This window comes from Antennarius striatus, chromosome 3, assembly GCF_040054535.1.
Source record: "Antennarius striatus isolate MH-2024 chromosome 3, ASM4005453v1, whole genome shotgun sequence".
NCBI lineage: Eukaryota > Metazoa > Chordata > Actinopteri > Lophiiformes > Antennariidae > Antennarius > Antennarius striatus.
Genome location: NC_090778.1, coordinates 29,431,531 through 29,459,431, shown reverse-complemented (window position 1 = coordinate 29,459,431; position 27,901 = coordinate 29,431,531). Strand labels below are relative to the sequence as shown.

Genomic DNA, 27,901 nt, shown 5'->3' with positions numbered 1-27,901 from the left:
GGCAGCACAACACTGTAACTAAGATACTGTAGCAATAAGAGCTGGAGGCGTTTCCTTCAGTCGTGTTGGATCGTAAGATTATTTTATGACTCCTTCCCGTTATTGTTCCTGCTTTGACTCCTTCCCGTTATTGTTCCTGCTTTGACTCCTTCCCCTTATTGTTCCTGCTTTGACTCCTTCCCGTTATTGTTCCTGCTTTGACTCCTTCCCGTTATTGTTCCTGCTTTGACTCCTTCCCGTTATTGTTCCTGCTTTGACTCCTTCCCGTTATTGTTCCTGCTTTGACTCTTTTTCTGCTCTTAGCCTGCTGTTGTTCTTTGCATGATGAAACATTCGGGACTTATTTGTCTTTTTTATTCTCATGACGTTGTGAGTTTCTTTGGGGGGGGTAATTGTCAGGGTGGGGGTGACTTTTACACCCCATTCAGTTCAGAACTGATTATTTTGAGGAGCTGAAGGACGTTTGAAGTGGGACGCTCCTGTTTCTATTTGGCCCCTAGAAACCTTCCCCTGAATGTTGGGGGACCGGTGAACCTGTGAACCGGCCTTGTTGATCCGGATCAGAGACCCCCAGCCAGCAGTGGGAGGGTGGGGGTCACCTTTTCTGAATGTTACGGAGGAGCCGTCGAGGCGAAAGCCTCTCGACCCCCCCATCGACACACGCCTCCAGTCAGTCCTGGCGCTGACATTCCACACGTATCCCTCCCCTGAGTCAAATAGAGTCCCCAGCTGCTGACGCGTCACGCGTGTAGAAACCCTCCACTTCCTGTGTAGAAACCCTCCACTTCCTGTGTAGAAACCCTCCACTTCCTGTGTAGAAACCCTCCACTTCCTGTGTAGAAACCCTCCACTTCCTGTGTAGAAACCCTCCACTTCCTGTGTAGAAACCCTCCACTTCCTGTGTAGAATGATGCAGCTTCTCCTGCAGGACGACGAACACCAACATGACGTCCTTCTGATGTGTTCAAAGTGCCATAGCTGAGAGGAGGGGCCTAGAGGAGGTTAGCCAATCAGAGCAGGGCGAGTCCACACGTCTGTGATGTCACCAACACGTTCGCATCTGATTGGTTTGGTGACGCGACGCTGCTGGACTCTGGCAGTAGCTTTTATTTCTTCTTTCTTATTATTACTGCATGCATCATGAGCCACGTGCTGGGGGGCGGGACCCGGTCCGGTCCTGGTTCGGTCCGGTACCGATCCGGTTTGGTGCCGGTCCAAACCGGTGCCGGTCTGGATCGGTACCGACCCGCTCTGACGTGTTCATACTTGTGAAGGTCAGACGTGTTTTTGTTAAATTCTCTATTTTAATGCTTTTGTAGACGTTTTGTTGTGGGAGAACCAATAAAGACATTTATGGTGTGTTTACGGCTCCTTTCTGTCACACATCGTTTTATTTAAATCTTTTGTAAATCACAGGTGTGTCGGTCTAACAGGTGTTCCGTAGAATCCTCCTGTCTCGCCCTTGTGACCTTTGACCTGACGTTCTGTTTCCTGTTTGATTCTTCTGACTTTATGACTTCATGGATTGAAATAAATATATTTATATCCTTTGTAAACTTTAATCATTCTGGCTGCTGTGAATGAATCAGAACCGATCCGGGCCGGGGTTCTGGACCGGACCGGGGCTCTGGACCGGACCGGGGCTCTGGACCGGACCGGGCTTCTGGACCGGACCGGGGCTCTGGACCGGACCGGGCTTCTGGACCGGACCGGGGTTCTGGACCGGACCGGGGCTCTGGACCGGACCGGGGTTCTGGACCGGACCGCGTTCCAGCAGGCGTTACCTGGGTCCCCGGCTGCTGGGTGCCCCCCGGCGTTGGCGCCGCCTCCCAAACGTCCAGACACCACCGTAAATCTGAACAACAGAAACATCAGTCAGAGAAGAGCTGCTCCAGGAACAGCAAAGAAAGAGTCCTGGGGGGCCGGGGGGCTGGGGGGGGGACCAGGGGAATTTGGGTTGGATTTGGGAGTGTGATCAGAAACACACCACACCTCAGAAACATCAAACCCACGGTGTGTGTGTGTGTGTGTGTGTGTGTGTGTGTGTGTGTGTGTGTGTGTCTGAGTGTGTATGTGTGTGTGTGTGTGTGTGTGTGTTTGTTTGTTCAGCGATCCTCCAGACGCCCCCCCGGCTACCCAGAGACGCTAATTAATAGCTAATCAAAGCTAATGTCTCAGCAGCACAAAGACATGATGAATACGTAATCAAAGGCCTCCGAGCCGGCGCACCGAGCAGGGTCCCCCCCCACGCCCCACACACCACTGTTGTTATAGAAATAAACCAACACTCACCGCTTAATTAGCTGTCAGTGTGTGTGTGTGTGTGTGTGTGTGTCAGTGTGTGTGTGTGTGTGTGTGTGTGTGTGTGTGTGTGTGTGTGTGTGTGTCAGTGTGTGTGTGTGTGTGTGTGTGTGTGTGTGTGTGTGTGTGTGTGTGTCAGTGTGTGTGTGTGTGTGTGTGTGTGTGACAGTGTGTGTGTGTGTGTGTGTGTGTGTGTGTGTGTGACAGTGTGTGTGTGTGTGACAGTGTGTGTGTGTGTGTGTGTGTGTCAGTGTGTGTGTGTGTGTGTGTGTGTGTCAGTGTGTGTGTGTGTGTCAGTGTGTGTGTGTGTGTGTGTGTCAGTGTGTGTGTGTGTGTGTGTGTCAGTGTGTGTGTGTGTGTGTCTTTATTTCAAGCCCATGGGATGTAACTGAGAGCCAGGTCTCCTGAGTTACAGCAGGTGACATACTAAAACACACACACACACACACACACACTCTCTCACACACACACACAGACACACACACACACTCTCTCACACACACACACACACACACACACACACACACACACACACACACACTCACACTCAGACACACACACTCTCTCACACACACACACACACACACACAAACACACACACACCTGGAAGGCCCAGGCGGCGACAGACGGAGTTACAGGCGTGTTTCTGGAGGAAACCCCGGATGGCGGCGTCTCCCGGGTGATCAGGACCAGGAAACATCTCAGCCCTGACGGCACTGCAACAGAAGAGAACCGATCCGTTGGGTCATTGATCCCGTCTGATCGCGTCAAGTCATTGATTCCATTAGGTCATTGATCCCGTTGGGTCATTGATCCCATTGGGTCATTGATCCCATTGGGTCATTGATCCCGTTGGGTCATTGATCCCATTGGGTCATTGATCCCGTTGGGTCATTGATGCCGTTGGGTCATTGATCCCGTTGGGTCATTGATCCCGTTGGGTCATTGATCCCGTTGGGTCACTGATCCCGTCGGGTCATTGATCCCATCGGGTCATTGATCCCGTCGGGTCATTGATCCCGTCGGGTCATTGATCCCGTCGGGTCATTGATCCCGTCGGGTCATTGATGCCGTTGGGTCATTGATGCTGTTGGGTCATTGATCCCGTTGGGTCATTGATCCTTTCGTGTCTCTGATCCCATCAGATCTCTGACCCTGGTGGGTCATTGATCTCGTTGGGTCTCTGACCCCGTGGGGTCTCTGACCCGTGACGTGTGGACGAGCACACAGTACCTCTGATCGTCAGACGTCATGACTTTGGGGTTGGTCAGGTTCTCTCCATCTCCTGCCCAGAACACACACACACATACACACACGGACACACACACACACACACACATTCTCAGAGAGGACCAACCTCTGCCACAGGAGCTAAGGTTGTACTTGGGCCAGCACCAGGGTCTGTGGACACAGTGAAGGTTCTACCTTGTATGTCGAGCACCAGAAGCTCCCTGGAGGAGTTTTCAAAGGTCCAGTGGGAGAATGCCAGCAGCATTTCATCCAGTGGACTGCAGGGGGCGATCTCGTCTCCTGCCTTGTTGTTGTACTTCCTGATGTCGCCAGACAGGTTCCTCTGGATGGTGGACCACTGGTCCTTTGAAGGCCAGAAGACCAGCGACACATCCAGAAACCTGTGCAGAGGAAAGCCCATCAGAGGAGCTCACACACTCCGAGAAACAGGCAGACAAGAACACACACCGTGGGGGGGGCTGCGTGTCGTCAGGGCCCAGCTGGTTGAACTCCTCCATCATCTTCTGAACAGCTCTCTGCTGCTGGATCTCCTTCAGGGCATCAAGATAGATGTTTGCAAAGTTACAGGAAGTTTCACATCCCAAACTTCAAATACAAAACTAAAAATGTCCCACATGTGGATTTAATCACCAAAAGTCACCAAAGGTCTCTGAGAACCTCAGGAAACTTCTGATCAAACATCTGTACTGGACGGCTAAGATCTGCAGCTCCTCAGAGAGCACTGCACTGAGATAGACAAGATCCTGCAGGACACCAATGAAATCTAATAGACTAGATCAATCACTGACTCAGTAATAACTAAATTTAAAGAAAAAATCCCCTCGGCTTACAGTCAGTATGCTCCCCTGACCCCTAATCCAGTCCTAGCCTAAATATCGAATTTCTCACAGTGTGGCTAACATCCTAAAAACAACTTTAGATGACATAGCCCCGTTAGAAAGAAAAAATTTTAAAAAGGAAAGGTCAGCCCCACGGTTTAAGTTGTCGGTCCACGACCTTAAACAGCGCCCCCCCAGGCTGAAGAGAATCTGGGGGTCAACAAAAACTGACCTAGCTTTTTCAACCTGGAAAGACAGCTTTACGTCATAAAAGAAGGCTCTCAGTAGAAGTAGAAATACTTTCTACTCTACTTTAATAGAGGAAAATAAAAACCACCCTCGGTTTCTTTTCAGCACAGTAGCCAGGCTGACTGAGAAACACAACAGTATGGAGCCTACCAGTCCTTTAATGATGACTTTCTTAGGTTTGTTCAAAGCAAAATTACAAATCTTAGAGATGAGATCCATTATGTACTGCTAAACAAGTTAGCAGAGGAATCGACTAATTCTGGCAATACCCTGGAGTGTTTTCAGCCAATGGAACTCTCCGATTTAAATTCCTTAATTTCCTCTACTAAACCCACCACCTGTCTATTAGACAAAATTCCACGTACGCTCCTCAAAGAGGTTCTACCATTAATAAATAAACCTGTACTATCCATAATCAATCCTTAAAAATTGGTTATGTATTGCAGTCTTTCAAAGTGGCTGTGATCAAGCCCCTCCTTCAGAAACCAAACCCAGATGCTGGCCTCCTCTCAAACTACAGGCCGATCTCTAACCTGCCATTCCTATCTAAGATCCTAGAGAACGTGGTGGCCAAACAGTTAAATGACTACCTGTTAGAGAACAACCTGTTAGAGGATTTTCAGTCAGGTTTTAGAACAAACTACAGTACGGAGACTGAACTGCTGAAAGTCACAAATGACCTGTTAACAGCGTCAGATGAAGGTCTTCTGTCTGTTCTAGTCTTGTCAGACCTGAGTGCAGCATTCAATACTGTTGACCATAATATTCTTTAAGGAGATTGGAAGAGGAAGTTGGGATTAAAAACTCAGCACTAGACTGGTTTAGGTCATATCTCTGACCGATTTCAGTTTGTCTATGTCAATAATAAATGTTCAGACCGAGGGACTCTCACCTGTGGAGTACCTCAAGGATCTGTTCTGGGGCCAATTCTGTTTAATCTATATGTTACCATTGGGAAATATTATAAGGAAACATAACATTAACTTTTATTGTTATGCTGACGATACTCAATTATATTTATCAATTAAAACCAATGAATCTGATCAGCTAATTAAATCAGAATCCTGCCTCAGGGATATTAAATCCTGGATGCTTCACAACTTCTTAATGTTGAACAGTAACAAACCTGAAGTCATTATTATTGGGCTGAAGCATCTCAGAGATGATCTCTCTAACATTGTAATTCTCTTAGACACCATTGATCTGTCCTCCACCAGTGAAGTCAGGAACCTGGGAGTGATTTTTGATCAACATCTGTCCTCTGATTCTCATCAGTCTGTATCCCAGACAGACTTCGTTCACTGGAGAAATATTGTTAAAGTTAGAAATGTCTTATCCTTTAAAGACGCAGAGAAAACCATTCATGTCTTTGTTACCTCTGGATTGGATTACTGCCATTCCTTATTATGGGCTGTCCTAGCTCCTCTATTAGGACTCTACAGTTAGTTCAGAATGCAGCTGGAGGAGAGAACACATCTCTCCTGTCCTAGCGTCACTTCATCGGCTCCAGATTCATCATAGAATACAATTCAAACTCCTCATGATCACATGAAGCTCTCCACTGTAAGGCTCCGTCTGACATGGAGATCTGATTGAAGCTTATTTAAGAGTAGACTAAAAACCCTCCTCTTTGATAGAGCCTACAATTAAAATAACCCCCCCCCCACTAGATATGCTGCTGTAGGCTTAGGCTGCTGAGGGTGTTTTACGGTTTCCCCCCCGTTAAAGGGAGATACTCTGGAGCTTCTGTCACTTCTTTCTTTATGCTCCTAGAATTTATCACTACTGTCAGATCACACTCTGTGTCTGCACGATGCTGCTGCTGTCTCTGTTCCACAGGTGGAGAACACGGATGGAAGACAGGATACCCAAAGGCCTGGAACCCCCCCAATTCAGAAACAGATCACTATGGACATTAAACTCAAACTGGCCTGCCTCTCTCCCTCTCTCCCTCTCTCTCTCTCTCTCTTTTCCTTGACCTATATCTGTCCTCAGTGTATTTCTCTTTCCCAACCAACAGGTCAAGGCGGATGACCCCCCCTCCAGAGTCTGGGTCCTGCCCGGAGTTTCTTCCTCAATGAGGGAGTTTTTCCCCGCCACCGCCGCTTCTGCTGCTCTGGAGGGCATTGTTGGCTTTCTGTCTGTAAAGCGCTTTGGAACGTCTTCAGATGTGATTAATAATACAGATATTAATAATACAGATAGAAGGTGGTTTAATATCAGTATGGGGGGTTCAGAAACGTTTACATTACCATAAATAATAAGATAGATTGCGATCTCAATCCTCAATTGCATGTGGTTCCTGGAATGCGTTTACCGCAAAATTGTATATATTTTATATTGTATATATTGTATATTGTATATATTATATTGTACATTGTATATTGCTTACATTGTGCATTTAATATTGTATATATGCTGTATATATTGTATATATTGTATTGATTGCATATATTTTGTAATGTAGCCACTAGAGGGCACAAGCCCTCTTTTTTGAGTTGGTGTGAGAGAAGAGGAGAAGACAGGGTTAGATGGAGGACACTGATTGGCTGTGGAGACCCTGAAGGGAGAAGCCCAAAGGAGGAGAAGCAGAATATATTGTGTATTTGTATATTTTATATTTTGTATATTGTATGTATATGTATTGTATATATTGTATATTTTGTATATGTTATATGTATAGTATTATATATATTGTGTATACTGGTTGTTCCTCCACTCTGATTCGTTCTCACCCTGAAGCAGAGCTGCAGAGCGGCGTCACCCTGGACGACCCTCAGCCCCGCCCGGACCGCCTCTGGTCTGAAAGTTCTGACCCGGTACACCAGCCCCGGTTGGAGCACATTCTTCTCCGCCCACGTACACAGCACCCTGCAGCTCTGCCGGGGGCCGCCCCCCATGGGGCCCTCTTCCCCGGGGAGGGGCTGCAGCAGGGCAGACCAGCCCTGTGGGGACCAGGCTGACGCGGGGCCGGACTGAGGAGGCGCCCCCCCCCAGGAGAAGACGCTCACCTCCTCCCCTCCTGCAGAGACGGAGCAGCAAGACGTGAAACCATCACAACGCTCACGTACCTTCACCAGGTGAGCACACCTTACCCAGGAGGGAGACAGGTGTGAACGGGATGGTGTGAGCCAGCCTCATCAGGTTGTTCCTCTCCACCGCTGGCACCACACAAACAAACAAACAAACAAACCAATAAACAAACCAACAAATAAACCAACAAAAAGACCAACAAACAAACAGACCATCAAACAAACATCAAACAGACCATCAAACAAACAGACCATCAAACAAACATCAAAAAGACCAACAAACAAACCATCAAACAAAAAAACAATCAAACAGACCAACAAACAAACCATCAAACAAAAAAACAATCAAACAGACCAACAAACACACAAACAAACATGATTCATTAATGCACCGCAGGTCATTAGCCATTAGCGTTAGCCCATGCTAGCTGGGTACCTGAGTAATGCGGGTACAAACTCTGGGTGGACTGGAAAAGGGAGCTTGTCGCTTCCAAACAGGAAATGGAAAGACGAGACAGTGAATCAAACAGGAAGTACAGTGACTTCTGTAGCGTGAGGACGGCACTGAATACCTTCGGGGAGCGTTCCACTCTGTAACCTGCAGCAGACAGAAACACACGTGTCACGCCTCCACTCATCACGCCTCCACTCATCACGCCTCCACTCATCACGCCTCCACTCATCACGCATCCACTCATCACGCCTCCACTCATCACGCCTCCACTCATCACGCCTCCACTCATCACGCCTCCACTCATCACGCCTCCACTCATCACGCCTCCACTCATCACGCCTCCACTCATCACGCCTCCACTCATCACGCCAGCACAGGAAACGACTGCCTTACGACGAGCGCAGGCTCACGGAACGGGCCCAGCTGTTCCACGCTGAATGGGCGGGGCTCCCTCCATCCTGAACGACCAATCAGATGATCAGAAACATTTCACTGACATGCAATCAATATGTTTTATACGTGTAGCTCACGTGTACCTGATGGGAAAACAGTTGATTGTGAAACAGGTCCACTGGGTCGAAGTCTGAAAGCAGAGTGAACGATGAGCTGGAGGGTCACATGATGTGTCACATGACGGGTCACACGACGAGTCACATAGCGGGTCACATGACGGGTCACACGACGGGTCACATGACAGTCACACAGTGGGTCACATGACAGCACATACGGTGGGTCACATGACGGGTCAAACAATGGGTCACATTACAGGTCGTATGACTGGTCACATGATGGTCACATGATGGTCACATGATGGTCACATGATGGTCACACGGTGGGTCACACGGTGGGTCACGTAACGGGTCACACGACGGGTCACATGAAGGGTCACACGACGGGTCACATGACGGGTCACATGACGGGTCACACGGCGGGTCACACGGTGGGTCACATGAAGGGTCACACGACGGGTCACATGACGGGTCACATGACACGTCACATGACGGGTCACATGACGGGTCACATGACGGGTCACATGACACGTCACATGACGGGTCACATGACGGGTCACATGACGGGTCACATGACACGTCACATGACGGGTCACATGACGGGTCACATGACGGGTCACATGACGGGTCACACGGCGGGTCACACGACGGGTCACATGACCCATCAGCTGCAGGTCCTGCTGACACTCACTGAGCTGACTGAGGCTGGCGGAGGCCGACCAACACGTGTTTTCTCCTCGCCGTCTCCACCGCCGCCCCCAGGCGTCAGCTGGGCGGGGCAGCTGGGGCTCCTGGGGCACCAGGGGCAATGGGGGACCAGCAGAAACAAGGACAACCGTCAGCTGGAGGATCCACACTAAAAACGCCATCTGGTATCACGCTAAAGTTACCGTCTTCCTGCTCTGGCTCCGCCCCCTCCCGTCTCCACCAGTGACATCAGAGGATTGGGACCGCCCTGAAAAACCAGAACCACACATGAGCCTCAGGACTCAGCCGTGATCGGCCAATCAGCCCTCAGGTGTAGCTACCATCACGGCGTCTGTCGTCCCTGAAGCTCCGCCTACCTCCACTGGCCGGGTCATGGAGGGAGGGGGTCGAGCCCCTCAGCGGGCTGAGGCGTGACCCGGGGAAGGCCAGGTTCTCCACGCTGCAGGACAGAGACCTGCAGTGGCTGGGGGGGCGGCGTCTGGACGGATTCCTCCACCTGGGGGGTCTGGTGGGTCCCCCCCACAGGTGGGACGGTCTAGACGAAGCAGGACTGACCCCACCCGACACACCTGGAGGTTCTGACAGGACGGAGGAGGTGGGGGCTCTGGATCCTCCTGGAGCAGACCGCTGCTCCCCCATTGGTGCACCGGAGTCAGGTGTGGAACCCCCCCACCAATCCTCACCCAGGAGGTCAGGAGCAGGTTGCTAGGAGACAGACAGGTGTGAACTGGTTCTGACCAATGAGCTTCTTTAGCACTGAGAGAAAACATGGATACCTCCTCTGCCCCCCCATCCTGCTCTGCTGCCCCCTCCTCCTCAGGGCATCCTCCCCCCTCTTCCTGTGGTTCCGGTCCGCCCATCAGGGCGGAGCCTCTCAGTCCTGTGTCTCCTCCCCCCCTGTGAGGGGGGGTCTGGGGCGGGCTGATGGGCCGCCCATGAGCCAGGCGAGCCCCCCCCTGACGGAGGCCGTCGGAGGCAGACAGAAGGGTGAGGGTGTCCACCCCCAGCGCTGAGAGGTCCTGCAGCCGGCCCAGCTGGAGGTCCAGCGCCGCCAGCCCCCCCTGGATGGACTGGAGCTTCTCAGACACCTCCCCGACCATCAGGCTCATCTCCTCCACTCTGAAACATTAGAGTCAGGGAACAAACGGGGGGGGGGCGTCACTGACTGGATCGGCCAATAATGGAGCTGGAAAAGATGTTTCTGCAGCTCTTTCACAATAAAAGTCTGTCTGGGTTTCCACCCCCCCACGCCCCCCTGCAGTCCAGCAACAAGAACCCAACCCCCCCATTGGTAGTTTGAGGTTAAGTCCTGGACAAAAGAATAGGACGAGCCAATCAGAACACGAGCTCACCTGTCGGAGGTGGTCCTGATGCTGCCCACCTGGCTGCTGCAGAGACCCCCCCCCGCCTCCAGGAAGTAGGCCCCCCCCGCCACCAGGAAGTAGGCCTGCACACACTTCTCCTCAAACTCGTGGAGCTTCTTGCGGTCGTCGGGGGCCAGGTGGAGCTCTGGGGGACAGGAAGCGTGACGGCAGGGCGGGGCCACTGGGGGCGTGTCCCACCCACACGGCACTACTCACTGAGTCCAGAGCCACTCCCCTCCAGCTGAGCACCCCCCCTGCATCGCCTGTAGGCGGCTCTCAAAGCCAGAGCGGCGTGCCCGAGGAGGATGAGGGGCGGGGGCAGCCACGGTCGCTCCTGATAGGTCATTATGTAACCATAACGGTTGAACCGCCACAGCTGATTGGACGATGACGCCATGTCGAAATAGATGTTGCTGGTTGAGGAAACGACAGTCATGTGGAGAGAAGCTGTGGTCATGGCAACGACACGCTTCAACAACACGCTTAACAACACGCTTAACAACACGCTTACTTGAAAAATGCGATGAGGATGTTGACCATGATGATGTACTGGACGAACATGTAGACGGCCTGCAGGAAAGGGGTGAGGAAGGCCGCGGGGGGGCAGGGACGACCGTCGTCACACACTGTCAACGCACACACAACAGGATTTACCCCCAGCGCCCCCTGTGGAGGAGTGGGGGCGCTGCGCTGCAGCTTCTCAGCTGCTAGTGAGGACAAAGTGGATCCAACACGTGTGGGGGCGAAATAACATATGTCTTTGTAAAACCTGAAATACACCTGGGGGGTCTGGAGGTCACACAGATCAGGGGACGGGTCGGTTTGGGCTGTGAAGAACTGAACTGTGTGGAACCGGACAGACAGGAGGAGGTCAGAGGGACACCTGCTGCTGTCAGAAGGTTTGGGGTGTTCACCTGGACACCCAGGGCTTCCTGTTTTCACATCAAGGACCACACACACACACACAGACACACACACACACAAACACAGACACACACACACACACACACACACACACACACGATCCAGCTTCACGCCCACTCGACGCCACCACGGGCTGGGACGGTGCCTGGGGGACGGCGGTGCGTCACCTGCACTGAACCCGGCAGCTCTGAGGTCCCCAGCAGTACCATCCTGCCAGGACTAGTACCAGAGACCAGGTTCTGACCAGGACTAGTACCAGAGACCAGGTTCTGACCAGGACTAGTGCCAGAGACCAGGTTCTGACCAGTACCAGTACCAGAGACCAGGTTCTGACCAGGACCAGTACCAGGGAGCAGGTTCTGACCAGGACCAGTACCAGGGAGCAGGTTCTGACCAGGACCAGTACCAGGGAGCATATTTCTCCTGTGTTGCTTCTCTGCACTGGCTTCCTGTGAAGCTAGGATAGATGTTAAAATACTCCTCCTCACTTCCAAAGCCCTTGGTGGCACCGACCTACCTGAAGGAACTTTAGTTCCATATAATCCATCTAGAGCATTACGCTCTCAACATACTGGCCTACTGGTGGTTCCTAGAATTTATAAAAGTAGGACGGGGGCTAGAGCCTTTAGCTATCAAGCCTCTCTATTGTGGAACCACCCCCCTCCCTCAGTTCGGGGGGCAGACACCCTCTCACTATTTAAGACTAGACTTAAAACTTTTCTTTTTCATAAATTTTACAATTAATGGTAACTCAGGTTACTACGTTTATATTCATATAGACCTACACTGTTGGAGACTCAACATCCAGACTCACTGAGTTCCTCTCTCCTCCTCCTCTCCAACCATCTCTGTTACTCCTCCTCCTCTCTGACCTCACTCTCCAACCATCTGTTACTCCTCCTCCTCTCTGACCTCACTCTCCAAGTCTCCAATCACACCGTACTAACTAAACTTCTTCCCTGGAGTCTCTGTGCTCTATGTTCTCCCAGGTTTTTCTCAGGTTCACCCCTCATCCGCCCATCCGCTGTGGACCTGTTCCCCCCATCCCACTAGTACCACCCCTCATCTCTCCATCGGCTGGGGTCCTGCTTCCTTTCCTCCTCCTTCCTCCATACAGTCATCCACACAGCTGTAATTGTGCCTTGACTTTAGCGATGGGAAACATGACCTTAACCACAGAGACACTGTCTCTATCTGGTCTATCTGACTCTCTCTCTCTCTGACCCTGTCCTGATCTTCATTTTATTTCTTTTCCACCCAACCAGTCGAGGTGGATGGCCCCCAAAAGAGTCTGGGTCCTGTCCGGAGTTTCTTCCTCATCGAGGGAGTTTTTCCCACCACTGTCTCTGATGCTCTGGAGGGTTCAGTTGGGTTTCTGTCTGTTAAAGCGCTTTGAAATGTCTGTTATCATGATTAAGATCTATATAAATAAAACTTCATTGATTGATATTGGGTTTGGTTTTGGGTTTGAAATTTTGTTTAGTATTGGGTTTGTATTGGTTTGGATTTGGGTTTGGTATTGCTTTGGTATTGGATTTTGTATTGGGTTTGCATTGCTTTGGTACTGGGTTATTATTGGTTTGGTACTGGTTTGGTATTGGATTTGATATTGGGTTATCAATTTGGTGTTACTTTGATATTAGTTTGGCATTAGTTTGGCATTAAATGGTATTACTATGGTATTAGTTTGGTATTAGTTTGGTATTAGTTTGGTATTAGTTTGGCATTAGTTTGGTATTAGTTTGGCATTAGTTTGGTATTAGTTTGGCATTAGTTTGGTATTAGTTTGGCATTAGTTTGGTATTAGTTTGGCATTAGTTTGGTATTAGTTTGGCATTAGTTTGGTATTAGTTTGGCATTAGTTTGGTATTAGTTTGGCATTAGTTTGGTATTAGTTTGGCATTAGTTTGGTATTAGTTTGGCATTAGTTTGGTATTAGTTTGGCATTAGTTTGGTATTAGTTTGGCATTAGTTTGGTATTAGTTTGGCATTAGTTTGGTATTAGTTTGGCATTAGTTTGGTATTAGTTTGGCATTAGTTTGGTATTAGTTTGGCATTAGTTTGGTATTAGTTTGGCATTAGTTTGGTATTAGTTTGGCATTAGTTTGGTATTAGTTTGGCATTAGTTCACCCTCACTTGAAACGCACTGATGAAGTGTGAAATCAGGGCGTCTTTGAAGCGACTGATGACCTGAACTCCTTTGGTATTTAGTTTCTCTGTGTTTTTGAAAACCGCTGTTTAGCAGCTGTGTCGCTAACCGTCGATCTCCGACGCGTACACCTCTCCATAGATCATCCAGTAGGGCTGGAACACCACGTCCTGAGCCAGACTCCAGGACGGCTCCTCGGCCGGAGACAGGATGGCCTTCCTGGAGATACCGAAACTCAGCAGCACAATGGCCATCATGACTACGATGAAGAACATGTTCTGCGTCTGAAACAAGACCAGAGGAGTTCACAAACACTTCCCCACAGTCTCCAAGCCAACGGGGAGCAAGGGTCTGCCCACCATCTTAGTGATCATGGTGAGATATGGTCCAGCGTGCTGGTTGACAGCCAGCAGGTCCAGCAGCCGGACGAACCAGAAAATGATGTCCAGGCAGTAAGCGATGCGTCCTGCGGTCCGGTAGGGATCATCATGCCAGCGCAGGGCCAGGCCGACCAGGAAGAGCAGTATGGCGATGAAATCCGACAGGTTCCAGTAGTTCGAGAACCAAATCTTCAGCTTCTGGCTCAGCTTCCTCGGCTCAGACATGAGCACCTGAGAACATTTGTAGGCATCGAAAGCTTCATTCTGATTCATCTTCATTGATCCAAAGACTTAAACTCAAAGGAGGACCTGGAACGAGAACCAGCCTCTCTGCCTTTCTCCACTGCGGTGGACAGGATGTAGGCGATAACCAACCACTCCTGGACGCCAGGTCGGTCCTCCATCTTCACCAGGACCACGTAGGAGAAGAACATCAGGAAGGCCACGTAGAACATCTTCAGAGGATACAGAATCACTGCAACACAAAGACTACCAGGACCTCAACAACACCTGAACCTGGTCCATTAAAGGGACCTGATCCGTTAAAGGGACAGTAAACTCATTTTAAAGTAATATGAATTTTATCGTTATGAAAAAATCTAAACAAGAAAATTCCAGATGTCTGGCATCATCCCTGGTGTCAGCAGCACCGTCACATGGGGTCAGAGGTCACTGACGACGCCTGTCGCTTCATCAGTCAGTCAGCCATTACAGATCAATACGATCAATGAAGCGATACATCTTCATTTGAGATGATTTATTGATTAAAATATGATAATATTGGCTTATTATATTGTCGCTAGCTGTATATTTATATAACGGCGCTGATCTGGAGTCACCCTGATCAATCAAGCAATCAATCAATGCACCTTTTTTATATCATGATTGATAGTGACTGCTCCAGACCCTTCTTCTCATTTAATATTCAACTTGTTTTTGTACAGAAGAGCCAGGTGAACTAAATGCATCATGGGACCGAACCCAGAACCCACATGACCCCAGTCTGACTGGTTCAGGGTCACAAGCGTTAAGTTGGTCTGAACCGAACTGGACCACACAGAACCGGACCAGACCAGACCAAACCGAACCAACCCAAGCAGAATGGAACCGGACCAGACCAGATCGAGCCGATCACCTACGGTGTGGAACCAGAACTTGACCATGGGGGTTGTGTAGAACTCGCAGACTCTTCGGACCCGGGACAGACTCTGGGCCATCAGTGGGGACAGCGGTTCTGACGCAGACGGTTCCTCCGGATCCTGACCGTCCTATCAGAGAGGAGGGGGAGGAGACGAGTGAGGACACCGGCCAATAGTCAGCATCTTCACACGGCGCCGTATAACTCCACCTTCTGCTGGGGGGCCGTTCCAAATAGCGCCGCCTCCTGGGACTGTGGGACGTGACACATCTCATCCCGGCCCCTGAAGTCCAGCAGCAGGACGGCCGGGGGAAGGAGGAGGCTCAGGACGATCTGGGGGGGGGTTTAAAGAGGGGAGGGGTGGCTGTGAGAACCGGGACTCCAACCCAGGTGCAGCTGCAGGATCCCCAGACTCCCACCTGAACCCGGACCCCCCCTGAACCCGGACTCACCTTCAGCACCGAGTTCTTCCTGGCGTCCAGCGACCCGATCCACAGGTCGGTAAGCAGCGTCTGGGTGCAGGGGTGGGACATGAAGGGCCGGAGACCCGACGACACACCCATCTGCAGGCAGGTGAAGCCGCTCCACGCCCCCATCTCCGCCGTCAGCAGCTTCATCGCCATCTGCTGGTTCAGACGGGACGCTGCGTCCAGCAGGTCCACCGCCAGCTGGCCAAACGCCCTGGGGCCACACACACCCGTCTGTCACAGAACGCCCTAAAGCGACACACACCCGTCTGTCACAGAACGCCCTAAAGCGACACACACCCGTCTGTCACAGAACGCCCTAAAGCGACACACACCCGTCTGTCACAGAACGCCCTAGGGCGACACACACCCGTCTGTCACAGAACGCCCTAAAGCGACACACACCCGTCTGTCACAGAACGCCCTAAAGCGACACACACCCCTCTGTCGCAGAACGCCCTAGACCGACACACACCCGTCTGTCACAGAACGCCCTAAAGCGACACACACCCGTCTGTCACAGAACGCCCTAAAGCGACACACACACGTCTGTCACAGAACGCCCTAAAGCGACACAAACCCGTCCGTCACAGAACGCCCTAAAGCGACACACAACCCTCTGTCGCAGAACACCCTAAAGCGACACACACCCATCTGTCACACAACGCCCTAAAGCGACACACACACCCGTCTGTCACAGAACACCCTAAAGCGACACACACCCGTCTGTCACAGAGCGCCCTAAAGCGACACACACCCGTCTGTCACAGAACGCCCTAAAGCGACACACACACGTCTGTCACAGAACGCCCTAAAGCGACACACACCCGTCTGTCACAGAACGCCCTAAAGCGACACACACCCGTCTGTCACACAACGCCCAAGGGCGACACACACCCATCTGTCACAGAAGACCCTAGGGCGACACACACCCGTCTGTCACAGAACGCCCTAAAGCGACACACACCAGTCTGTCACAGAACGGCCTAAAGCGACACACAGCCGTCTGAACCAGAACGCCCTAAAGCGACACACACCCGTCTGTCACAGAACGCCCTAAAGCGACACACACCCGTCTGTCACAGAACGCCCTAGGGCGACACACACCCGTCTGTCACAGAACACCCTAGGGCGACACACACAGCCATCTGTCACAGAACGCCCTAGGGCGACACACACAGCCATCTGTCACAGAACGCCCTAGGGCGACACACACAGCCATCTGTCACAGAACACCCTAGGGCGACACACACCCGTCTGTCACAGAACGCCCTTAAGCGACACACACAGCCATCTGTCACAGAACACCCTAAAGCGACACACACCCGTCTGTCACAGAACGCCCTAGGGCGACACACACAGCCATCTGTCACAGAACACCCTAGGGCGACACACACCTGTCTGTCACAGAACGCCCTTAAGCGACACACACACCCGTCTGTCACAGAACGCCCTAGGGCGACACACACACCCGTCTGTCGCAGAACGCCCTAAAGCGACACACACCCGTCTGTCACACAACGCCCTAAAGCGACACACACACCCGTCTGTCACAGAACGCCCTAAAGCGACACACACCCATCTGTCACACAACGCCCTAAAGCGACACACACCCGTCTGTCACAGAACGCCCTAGGGCGACACACACCAGTCTGTCACAGAACGCCCTAGGGCGACACACACCCGTCTGTCACAGAACGCCCTAAAGCGACACACACCCGTGTGTCACAGAACGCCCTAGGGCGACACACACCCATCTGTCACAGAACGCCCTAGGGCGACACACACAGCCATCTGTCACAGAACGCCCTAAAGCGACACACACCCGTCTGTCACAGAACGCCCTTAAGCGACACACACACCCGTCTGTCACAGAACGCCCTAAAGCGACACACACACCCGTCTGTCACAGAACGCCCTAAAGCGACACACACACCCGTCTGTCACAGACAGCCCTAAAGCGACACACACACCCGTCTGTCACAGACAGCCCTAAAGCGACACACACACCCGTCTGTCACAGAACGCCCTAAAGCGACACACACACACACCCGTCTGTCACAAAACGCCCTAAAGCGACACACACATCCGTCTGTCACAGAACGCCCTAAAGCGACACACACACCCGTCTGTCACAGAACGCCCTAAAGCGACACACACACCCGTCTGTCACAGAACGCCCTAAAACGACTCACACCCGTCTGTCACAGAACGCCCTAGGGCGACACACACCCGTCTGTCACAGAACGCCCCAAAGCGACACACACACCCGTCTGTCACAGAACGCCCTACGGCTTGCTCCACCCCTCGTAGCGATGCCACACCCCTTGTGGCGAGGCCACGCCCTCAGTCTGCCGCCGTCCACTCACAGCGAGTACGTCCGGAGCCTTTCTGCCAGGTTGTCGCCCCCCCTGCCCCGCTGGGCCTCTGAGGCCATGGCGCGGTATAGCTGACACCCCACGGTGGCCCGCGCCAGTGCCTCTTCGCCGTGCTGCCACAGGAACAGCGCCATCTGCTGGCGCTGGTGGAGCACCGCCCACACGAACACGTCATTGAAGTTGAAGGGACCCCACAGGTCCCCCCCTCTGCCCCCAGGTGCATGATGGTCCTGGAGGTGCAGGTGTGGGACCCCAGGAGGAAGAGGAGAGGAAACAAGGAAATAAATAACACAGAAGCACACACACACACACACACACACACACACACACACACACCTGACTGTAAGCAGCTCTGAACGTCTTCCTGGTATAGGTGCTCCGGTAAGCCCCGCCTATCAGGTACTCTATCACCACACCCACATCAATGAGGGACAAACGGTGACCAATGGGAAGAGAGACCTGCCCATATACACACACACACACACACACACACACACACACACACACACACACTATATGCTATTCATTTTCCAACAACCATATTTGGAGCTCACTAAAGGTTCTCCTCACCTGTTTGACATCCTCAACGAGGAGGAGAAGAAACAGACTCGTCTGTCCCCGAGGCTGAGAGACAGACAGACAGACAGACAGACAGACAGACAGACAGACAGACAGACAGACAGACAGACAGACGATCTTGAATCTGTCCCACAGACTTTAATAGACCAATCAGAGCTGGGGGGCGCGGACTAATGATAACACAGCCCAATGCAAAAACTGGGATGACCCCTGGTTCCTGTGAGAGACGTGTGTGTGTGTGTGTGTGTGTGTGTGTGTGTGTGTGTGTGTGTGTGTGTGATGACATCATTGTGTGATGACATCATTGTGTGATGACATTATCACATGATGACGTCACCAGGCAGTGGGGTGTAATAACCGAGTTATACAGCTCCTCCAGCCGCTCCACCGTCAGGAAACGGCTCATGGTCATCCCGTTATCGATCAGCAGCTTGACGAAGTCGACCCGGTCCATCAGCAGAGCATCCAGCATGGACCGCTCCAGAGAGCCCGCCTGCATGCACAATCATAGGCCGATGAGCCCCACATGACCGTGTGCAGTCAGGAAACACCGACCAGCTGTTGCCGGCGCTCACCTGCCAGTACTGTCCGTTCACCAGAACGTCTTTCTGCGCCACGTCAGCCCGGTCCCACGCCAACGCCACACTCAGCTGCTCCGCTGGACCAGCGCCGGTGCCTGACCAAACAGAACCAGCAGAACCACATCCGTGAGTCCATCAGCATCATCACATCATCATCATCATCATCATCACATCATCACCATCATGTCATCATCACCATCATGTCATCATCACCATCATGTCATCATCACGTCATCATCATCACGTCATCATCACATCCGTTAGTCCATCAGCCTCATCACATCATCATCATCATCATCACAATCATGTCATCATCACCATCATGTCATCATCGCGTCATCATCATCACGTCATCATCACCTCCATTAATCGATCAGCATCATCACATCATCATCATCATCACGTCATCATCACGTCATCACATCATCATCACGTCATCATCATTGTCATCATCATCAGGTCATCGTCATCATCACGTCATCATCATCACGTCATCATCACATCATCATCATTATCATCAACACGTCATCATTATCATCATCATCATCACCATCATCACCATCGTCATCATCACCATCGTCATCATCACCATCACGTCATCATCATCAGGTCATCATCATCATCATCATCATCATCATCATCATATCATCATCATCATCATCACGTCATCATATCATCATCATCATCATCATCACGTCATCATCATATCATCATCATATCATCATCATCATCGTCATCATCATGTCATCATCATCATGTCATCTTCACGTCATCATCATCGTCGTCATCAACATCATCATCATCATTATCATCACGTCATCATCATTGTCATCATCATCACGTCATCATCATCACGTCATCATCACATCATCATCATCATCAACACGTCATCATCACCATCATTATCATCATCATCACCATCATCACTATCGTCATCATCACCATCATCATCATCATCACATCATCATATCATCATCACCATATCATCATCATCATCATCATATCATCATCACCATATCATCATCATCATCATCACGTCATCATATCATCATCATTATCATCACGTCATCATCATCATCATCGTCATCATCACGTCATCATATCATCATCATCGTCATCATCACGTCATCATCATCATGTCATCTTCACGTCATCATCATCATCACGTCATCTTCACATCATCATCGTCATCAACATCATCATCATCATATCATCCTCATCGTCATCATCACGTCATCATCACGTCTTCTTCACGTCACCATCACGTCATCATCGCGTCATCATCATCAACATCATCATCATCACCATCATCATCACGTCATCATCACATCCGTTAGTCCATCAGCAGCATCACATCATCCGCATCATCATCACATAATCATCACGTCATCAACATCACATCATCATCACATCATCATCATCGTCATCAGCACATCATCATCATTATCATCAACACGTCATCATCACCATCATTATCATCATCATCATCATCACCATCATCACTAACGTCATCATCACCATCATCATCATCACCATCATCATCACGTCATCATCATCATCATCATCACGACCATCATCACCATCATCACATCATCATCATCATCACATCATCATATCATCATCATCATTGTCATCATCATCACGTCATCATCACATCATCATCATCGTCATCATCACGTCATCATCATCACGTCATCTGCACGTCATCATCATCGTCACGTCATCATCATCACGTCATCCACACGTCATCATCAACATGTCATCATCATATCATCATCATCATCATCATCACCATCATCACCATCATCACGTCATCATCATATCATCAATCAAGTTCAATCAAGTTTTATTTATATATCTCTTCATCATGACAGCAGACATTTCAAAGCGCTTTGACAGAGAAACCCAACTGAACTCTCCAGAGCAAGCATAAGCGACAGACAGCAAGCATCATCATCACGTCATCATCACGTCATCATCACGTCATCATCATCATCACGTCACCATCAGCCTCACGTCATCATCACATCATTATAACATCTGTTAGTCCATCAGTGTCATCACATCATCATCATCGTCATCATCATTGTCATCATCATCACGTCATCATCATCACGTCATCATCATCACGTCGTCATCATCACGTCATCATCATCATGTCATCATAACATCATCATCACGTCATCATTCATCATCACATCATCATCATCAGCACGTCATCATCATATGATCAACACATCATCATCACATCATCATCACGTCATCGTCACGTCATCATCATCATCACATCATCATCATCAGCACGTCATCATCATATGATCAACACATCATCATCACATCATCATCACGTCATCGTCACGTCATCATCACATCATCGTCACATCATCATCACATCATCATCACGTCATCATCACGTCATCGTCACGTCATCATCACATCATCACCATCATCATCATCATCACCGCACAGAAGAAAATGAATTACCCTTCAGAGTCGTGGTCAAGATGGCCGCATCAGCTGACATCTGGTCCTCTGACTCGGAGTCAAAGATGGTGATCTGTAAAGGGATGTGTCGTTAGCGCACACACACACACACACACACACACACACACACACACACACACACTTACAGACTGTCCGTTGGCCACACACTCCAGGAGGAGGCCACAGAGCCGGGAGGCTTCTGTTCTCTCGACTCCAAACACGCCTTCGATCCTGAGCAGGAAGTCCTCCATGATGTCAGCATCCAGCTGCCTGATCAATACAGAGAACTATTGATTGATTAATCGAGAGCAGCAGAAGGAAACAGCTGATCCGTCAGACGTCACCTGTCAGCTGCTGTCTGCTTGTGTAGGAAGGCCAGCAGGTCCGCGGCCCCCCCTGACCCCTCAAACACAAACACTGGCACGGGGGGCGCCCCCCCAACATAGTCCAGCACTGTGGAGATGACGGCAGGACCCCCCTCCACCACAACACACACCACTGGGACCCCCTGGTTCAGTCCTGCCGGGGGGTTGGGGGGAGGACAGAGGGGGAGTATAGGGGACAGAAAGGGGGGGAGGCACAGGGGGTAAAGGGGGGAGCACGGGGGGCAGAGCTGTCAGACACACAGCCCCGCCCAGTGGGAGGGGTCACACACACCGGACTCACGGGGGTGGAGCCTCTGCAGCTGGACGTGTTTCTCCAGGCGGCGCCTCAGGCGCTGCTGGCAGCCATGTTTTCCCAGAGTCCCGTCGTCCACCAGCAGGAAGTGGGAGTGGAAACTGTTGAGACACGCCCTCTTGCTCAGAGGGTTCCCCAGTGGCTGGTAGGGTCGGAACACCTGAGCAAGTGAGGTCAAAGGTCATACACCTTCAGTCATGACCTGAACGTTCATCTTTGATCCTGATCATGAAGATCAATACAATGATAACTTCACTGATCACCAGGATCAATATAATGATGAGCTCACTGATCACCAGGATCAATATAATGATGAGCTCACTGATCACCAGGATCAATATAATGATGAGCTCACTGATCACCAGGATCAATATAATGATGACCTCACTTATTCGGGTCAACAAAGGAAGTTTTTACCTGTGTATTTATGGATTTATTGTGAGCAGATGTACCAATCAATAAAGTATTTACTTATTGATCTATCATCTATCTTGAGCACATTAGTCTCGTTTTAGCCGTTTTCATTGGCTGACAGTTAAATATGGAGGGAGTTTAGGGAGGGAGAGTATGTCTGGAGGGTGGGGGGCACCTGTCTGGGGGGGGCACCTGTATGGGGTGGGGTACCTGTCTGGGGGGGGCAACTGTCTGGGTGGGGGGCACCTGTCTGCGGGGGGGCACCTGTATGGGGTGGGGTACCTGTCTGGGGGGGGCACCTGTCTGGGGGGGCACCTGTCTGGGGGGGGCACCTGTCTGGGTGGGGGGCACCTGTCTGGGGGGGCACCTGTCTGGGGGGGCACCTGTCTGGGGGGATTCTCCTGTAACGCTCAGCTGCCTGAGGATGTACACGCGTGATAATGAGCTGCACCCACAAAGCTCTCTGCCCCCCCCTTCAGCCCCTACACCACGGACCTCCAGCACGACTCCGACACCAACCACAGGCAGACGTTCTAGGAGGACGCCGTGATCGTGGCATGTATCAGGGGGGGGGGAGTACAGGAGGGTGGTGATGGACCTCCGACGGGCCCCACCCTCCCCACAGCCAGTGGGGGAGGGCAGGACGGTGGAGGTTGAGGTTAGAAGTACCTGGGACCGCAGCTGGACAGCAGACTGGACTGGTCTCCTACCAGTCCAGACTGTCCTACCAGTCCACAGTGTCCAGTGGGCTGTCCTACACCCTTGTGTGGTGGGGGGGCGCCAGGAAACGGGACAGCGAGCACCTAGACCGGCTCAATGGAGGCTGGTTCTGTGATCGGCCAGGACCTGGACTCTGTGGAGACTGTTCTGGAGAGGAGGACCATGTCCAAGCTCAGACCGATCCTGGGGACCCCCCCCCCCGAACACCACCTTCACCCAGCAGAGGAGCTCCTCCACTGACAGACTGAGGGGGGGTGATGCAGGGACAGACTGTGGGGTTCCTTGGTGTCTTCTGTCACCTGAAGTCATCTGTGATTGGCTGAGGATGCATCAAAAAACTACCTGGAGGTGAGCCGACGGTGGGAGGGGTCAGCTCACCTCCGGAGCACTGCCGAGGCGCCCTTGAGCAAGGTGCCGTCCCCTTTACAAGTTGCTCGTTTGAGGCGCACCACGAAGGAGCTGCTGCCACTCTGCCTCCCCTGCACGCCTACAGGCCCCCCCTGTGTGGTGTGATACGGGGGGGCTGTACTCACTAACATAAATACGTATGCATGCGTTTGAATCAGTAGCTCTTAATGTCCTCCGGGGGTCAAACCGGTTTATTACATTAAATAGACGCGTCCTGCTCCCCACGGGGTCCAGGGTTGTGTTGATCAGCTGTCATGTCGTCGTTGTGATGCCTTTGTGTCGCTGTGGTTCTGGTTGGTGGTTCTAGTTGGTGGTTCTAGTTGGTGGTTCTAGTTGGTGGTTCTAGTTGGTGGTTCTGGTTGGTGGTTCTGGTTGGTGGTTCTAGTTGGTGGTTCTAGTTGGTGGTTCTAGTTGGTGGTTCTAGTTGGTGGTTCTAGTTGGTGGTTCTAGTTGGTGGTTCTGGTTGGTGGTTCTGGTTGGTGGTTCTAGTTGGTGGTTCTAGTTGGTGGTTCTAGTTGGTGGTTCTAGTTGGTGGTTCTAGTTGGTGGTTCTAGTTGGTGGTTCTAGTCGGTGGTTCTAGTCGTGTGTATTTATGGATTTATTATCAGCAGGTGATAAACAATCAATCAAGTATCTATTTACCAATAAACACCAGCAATCAAACAGTCATTGGTACTCACGTCTCTGCCAATCAGGTCCGTGTGGTTGTCAATGACCCCCCATGGGGCCACGCCCACAGTGTTCCTCTTCCTCAGGTCATGACCCCCAAACATTTTCACTGCCTCACCCACATACCTAGAGACACCTGGAGATAGATAGATAGATAGATAGATAGATAGATAGATAGATAGATAGATAGATAGATAGATAGATAGATAGATAGATAGATAGATAGATAGATAGATAGATAGATAGATAGATAGATAGATAGATAGATAGATAGATAGATATGGATGATGGATAAAGACAGTCTGAATCAAGAACTTGGCTGGTGCTAACTGGTGCTAACTGGTGCTAACTGGTGCTAACTGGTGGTAACTAGTGCTAACTGGTGCTAACTGTTTGTAACTGGTGGTAACTGGTGGTAACTGGTGTCAGCTGGTGCTAACTGGTGCTAACTGGTGCTAACTGGTGGTAACTGGTGGTAACTGGTGCTAACCGGTGGTAACTGGTGGTAACTGGTGCTAACTGGTGTTAGCTGGTGCTAACTGGTGCTAACTGGTGCTAACTAGTGCTAACTGGTGGTAGCTGGTGGTAGCTGGTGCTAACTGGTGCTAACTGGTGCTAACTAGTGCTAACTGGTGGTAGCTGGTGGTAACTAGTGCTAACTGGGGCTAGCTACTGACATCACAGTAAGCACCAGGACCAGCTGAGCTCACTCTGCGGCCCCCTAGTGTCCGGTGGGCGGGGCCTACCTGTGTTGATGCCGTCGGTCAGGATCCAGGCGCCGGTGCTGAGGGCGGCAGTGATCAGCCCTTTGCTGAAGGCCTGCTTGACCTTGGGGGGCAGGGGGAAGTCGTCCGAGCCCCCCTGGACGGTCAGGAGCAGTTTGGGTCTCTCCATCTGCCACTCCCCCAGCAGGAGCTGCAGCAGCGCCCCCCCTGGGGAGTCCACGGCCACCCGGACGTACTGGACCACAGGAGAGGAGCTGGTGAGGCGTGAACCGCCCCCCAGGCAGCACCGGTAACAGGGACCGGAGGCTCCCTTCATCCAAGCTGGGGGGTCACGAGCTGTTCACTGACCTTGGCCCGACAGACCCGCCTGGCGGGGGCCTGGAAGTCCACCGTCCCGAAGGCGTTGGTGGGGCTGGCTTTGGTGTGCCCCTCTAGGGACCAGTCCTCCCCCAGGTCCAGCCCAGGACCAGCACAGAGGGACGTGGGGGGGGGCGACTCTGGCCAGGAGTGCTCCCCCATCAGGCGCCCACAAAAACATCTGGCAGGGAAGACAGGAAGTCACCATCGGAGCAGGAGGGTTTGTGGGTAGGCAGATGCCCCCCTCCCTCCTCAGTTCCTACTGACCAAACAGGTGGGGGGGACAGAAGGGGGCAGAAAGGGGGGGGGGGTTGAACAAGGGTGCGGTGGGGGGGTCGTACCTGACCAGGTTCTGGCACACTGGGCAGGCTGGAACACACCTGGAGGAAACAGGAAACAGTCTCTGGTCCTGAGTGTCCCGCTGCATTGTGGGTAAACACGCGTCACGTTTCCTCTGCTTTACCTGTGGGGGTCCCGGGAGGAGGGGGCGAACTTCACACATTCTCTCCTGGAGAAGGACTCCTCGATCCAAGACGGCTGGAGAGACCAGAGTCAGTCAGCCCCCCCAGACCCCAGACCCCCCATCAGGACCCAGACCCCCAGACCCCCCATCAGGCCCCAGACCCCCAGACCCCTCATCAGGACCCAGACCCCCAGACCCCCCATCAGGACCCAGACCCCCAGACCCCCCATCAGGACCCAGACCCCCAGACCCCCCATCAGGCCCCAGACCCCCAGACCCCTCATCAGGACCCAGACCCCAAGACCCCTCATCAGGACCCAGACCCCAAGACCCCTCATCAGGACCCAGACCCCCAGACCCCCCATCAGGACCCAGACCCCCCATCAGGACCCAGACCCCCAGACCCCCCATCAGGACCCAGACCCCAAGACCCCCCATCAGGCCCCAGACCCCCCATCAGGACCCAGACCCCCAGACCCCCCATCAGGCCCCAGACCCCCCATCAGGCCCCAGACCCCCCATCAGGCCCCAGAGCCCCAACAGGACCAGACCCGGGCCCATCTCAGAACTACTTCTTCTGTACCCCCCTGAGACCCCCCCAATCTGAAACCAGCACTTTATCAGTTTCAGTCAGTGAAAAGTAAACTTTGTGATCAATTAGATTGATTAGACTGACGTTAGAACCAGAGTCATGGAGCTCTCACACACACACACACACACACACACAGACACACAGACACAGACACACACACACACACACACACACACAGACACACACACACAGACACACAGACACAGACACACACACACACACACACACACACAGACACACACACACAGACACACACACAGACACAGACACACACACACAGACACACACAGACACACACACACACACACACACACACACACACACACACACACACAGACACAGACACAGACACACACACACACACACAGACACACACACACACACACACAGACACACACGCGCACACAGACACACACACACAGACACACACACAGACACAGACACACACACACAGACACACACAGACACACACACACACACACACACACACACACACACACACACAGACACAGACACAGACACACACACACACACACAGACACACACACACACACACACAGACACACACGCGCACACACACACACACACACACACACACACACACACAGACACACACACACACACACAGACACACACACACACACACAGACACACACACACACAGACACACACACACACAGACACACACACACACACACACACACACACACAGACACACACACACACACACAGACACACACACACACACACACACACACACACACACACACACACACACAGACACACACACAGACACACACACAGACACACACACACACACACAGACACACACACACACACACAGACACACACACACACACACACACACACACACACACACACACACACACACACACTCACACAGCTGCTGACGGTGATCAGTAACGAGTAGAACCAGTAGTTAGTGATACTAGTGATCTCTACCAGCGGTTCTCTAGTCTGCAGGAGCGACTTACCATGACCTCACCGGGGAACCGGGTCGTGGAACCGGGTCGTGGAACCCGACTGTGGAACCGGATCGTGGAACCGGATCGTGGAACCGGATCGTGGAACCGGACTGTGCTCGCGG

At 51.8% G+C, this 27,901-nt stretch overlaps 1 protein-coding gene across 1 annotated transcript; it reads right to left on the bottom strand.

Moving 5' to 3' along the window:
* On the bottom strand, positions 1-27,901 carry trpm6 (transient receptor potential cation channel, subfamily M, member 6). The gene is made up of 39 exons (XM_068311591.1): positions 27,789-27,901; positions 26,202-26,275; positions 26,080-26,118; positions 25,730-25,919; positions 25,403-25,616; positions 24,668-24,792; positions 22,434-22,605; positions 22,112-22,286; positions 21,914-22,037; positions 21,768-21,840; positions 19,278-19,378; positions 19,061-19,195; positions 18,694-18,747; positions 18,460-18,582; positions 18,115-18,353; positions 15,731-15,959; positions 15,489-15,611; positions 15,280-15,408; positions 14,467-14,595; positions 14,120-14,371; positions 13,870-14,044; positions 11,198-11,312; positions 10,903-11,099; positions 10,675-10,831; positions 10,099-10,441; positions 9,643-10,027; positions 9,505-9,569; positions 9,306-9,405; positions 8,642-8,688; positions 8,499-8,563; positions 8,224-8,249; positions 8,088-8,138; positions 7,715-7,780; positions 7,355-7,641; positions 4,000-4,082; positions 3,727-3,932; positions 3,535-3,586; positions 2,905-3,017; positions 1-1,855 (listed from the first exon to the last, which is right to left on the bottom strand). Exons 1-39 carry the CDS (start codon positions 27,789-27,791, stop codon positions 1,563-1,565), a joined length of 5,529 nt encoding a protein of 1,842 aa, XP_068167692.1. The 5' UTR covers positions 27,792-27,901; the 3' UTR covers positions 1-1,562.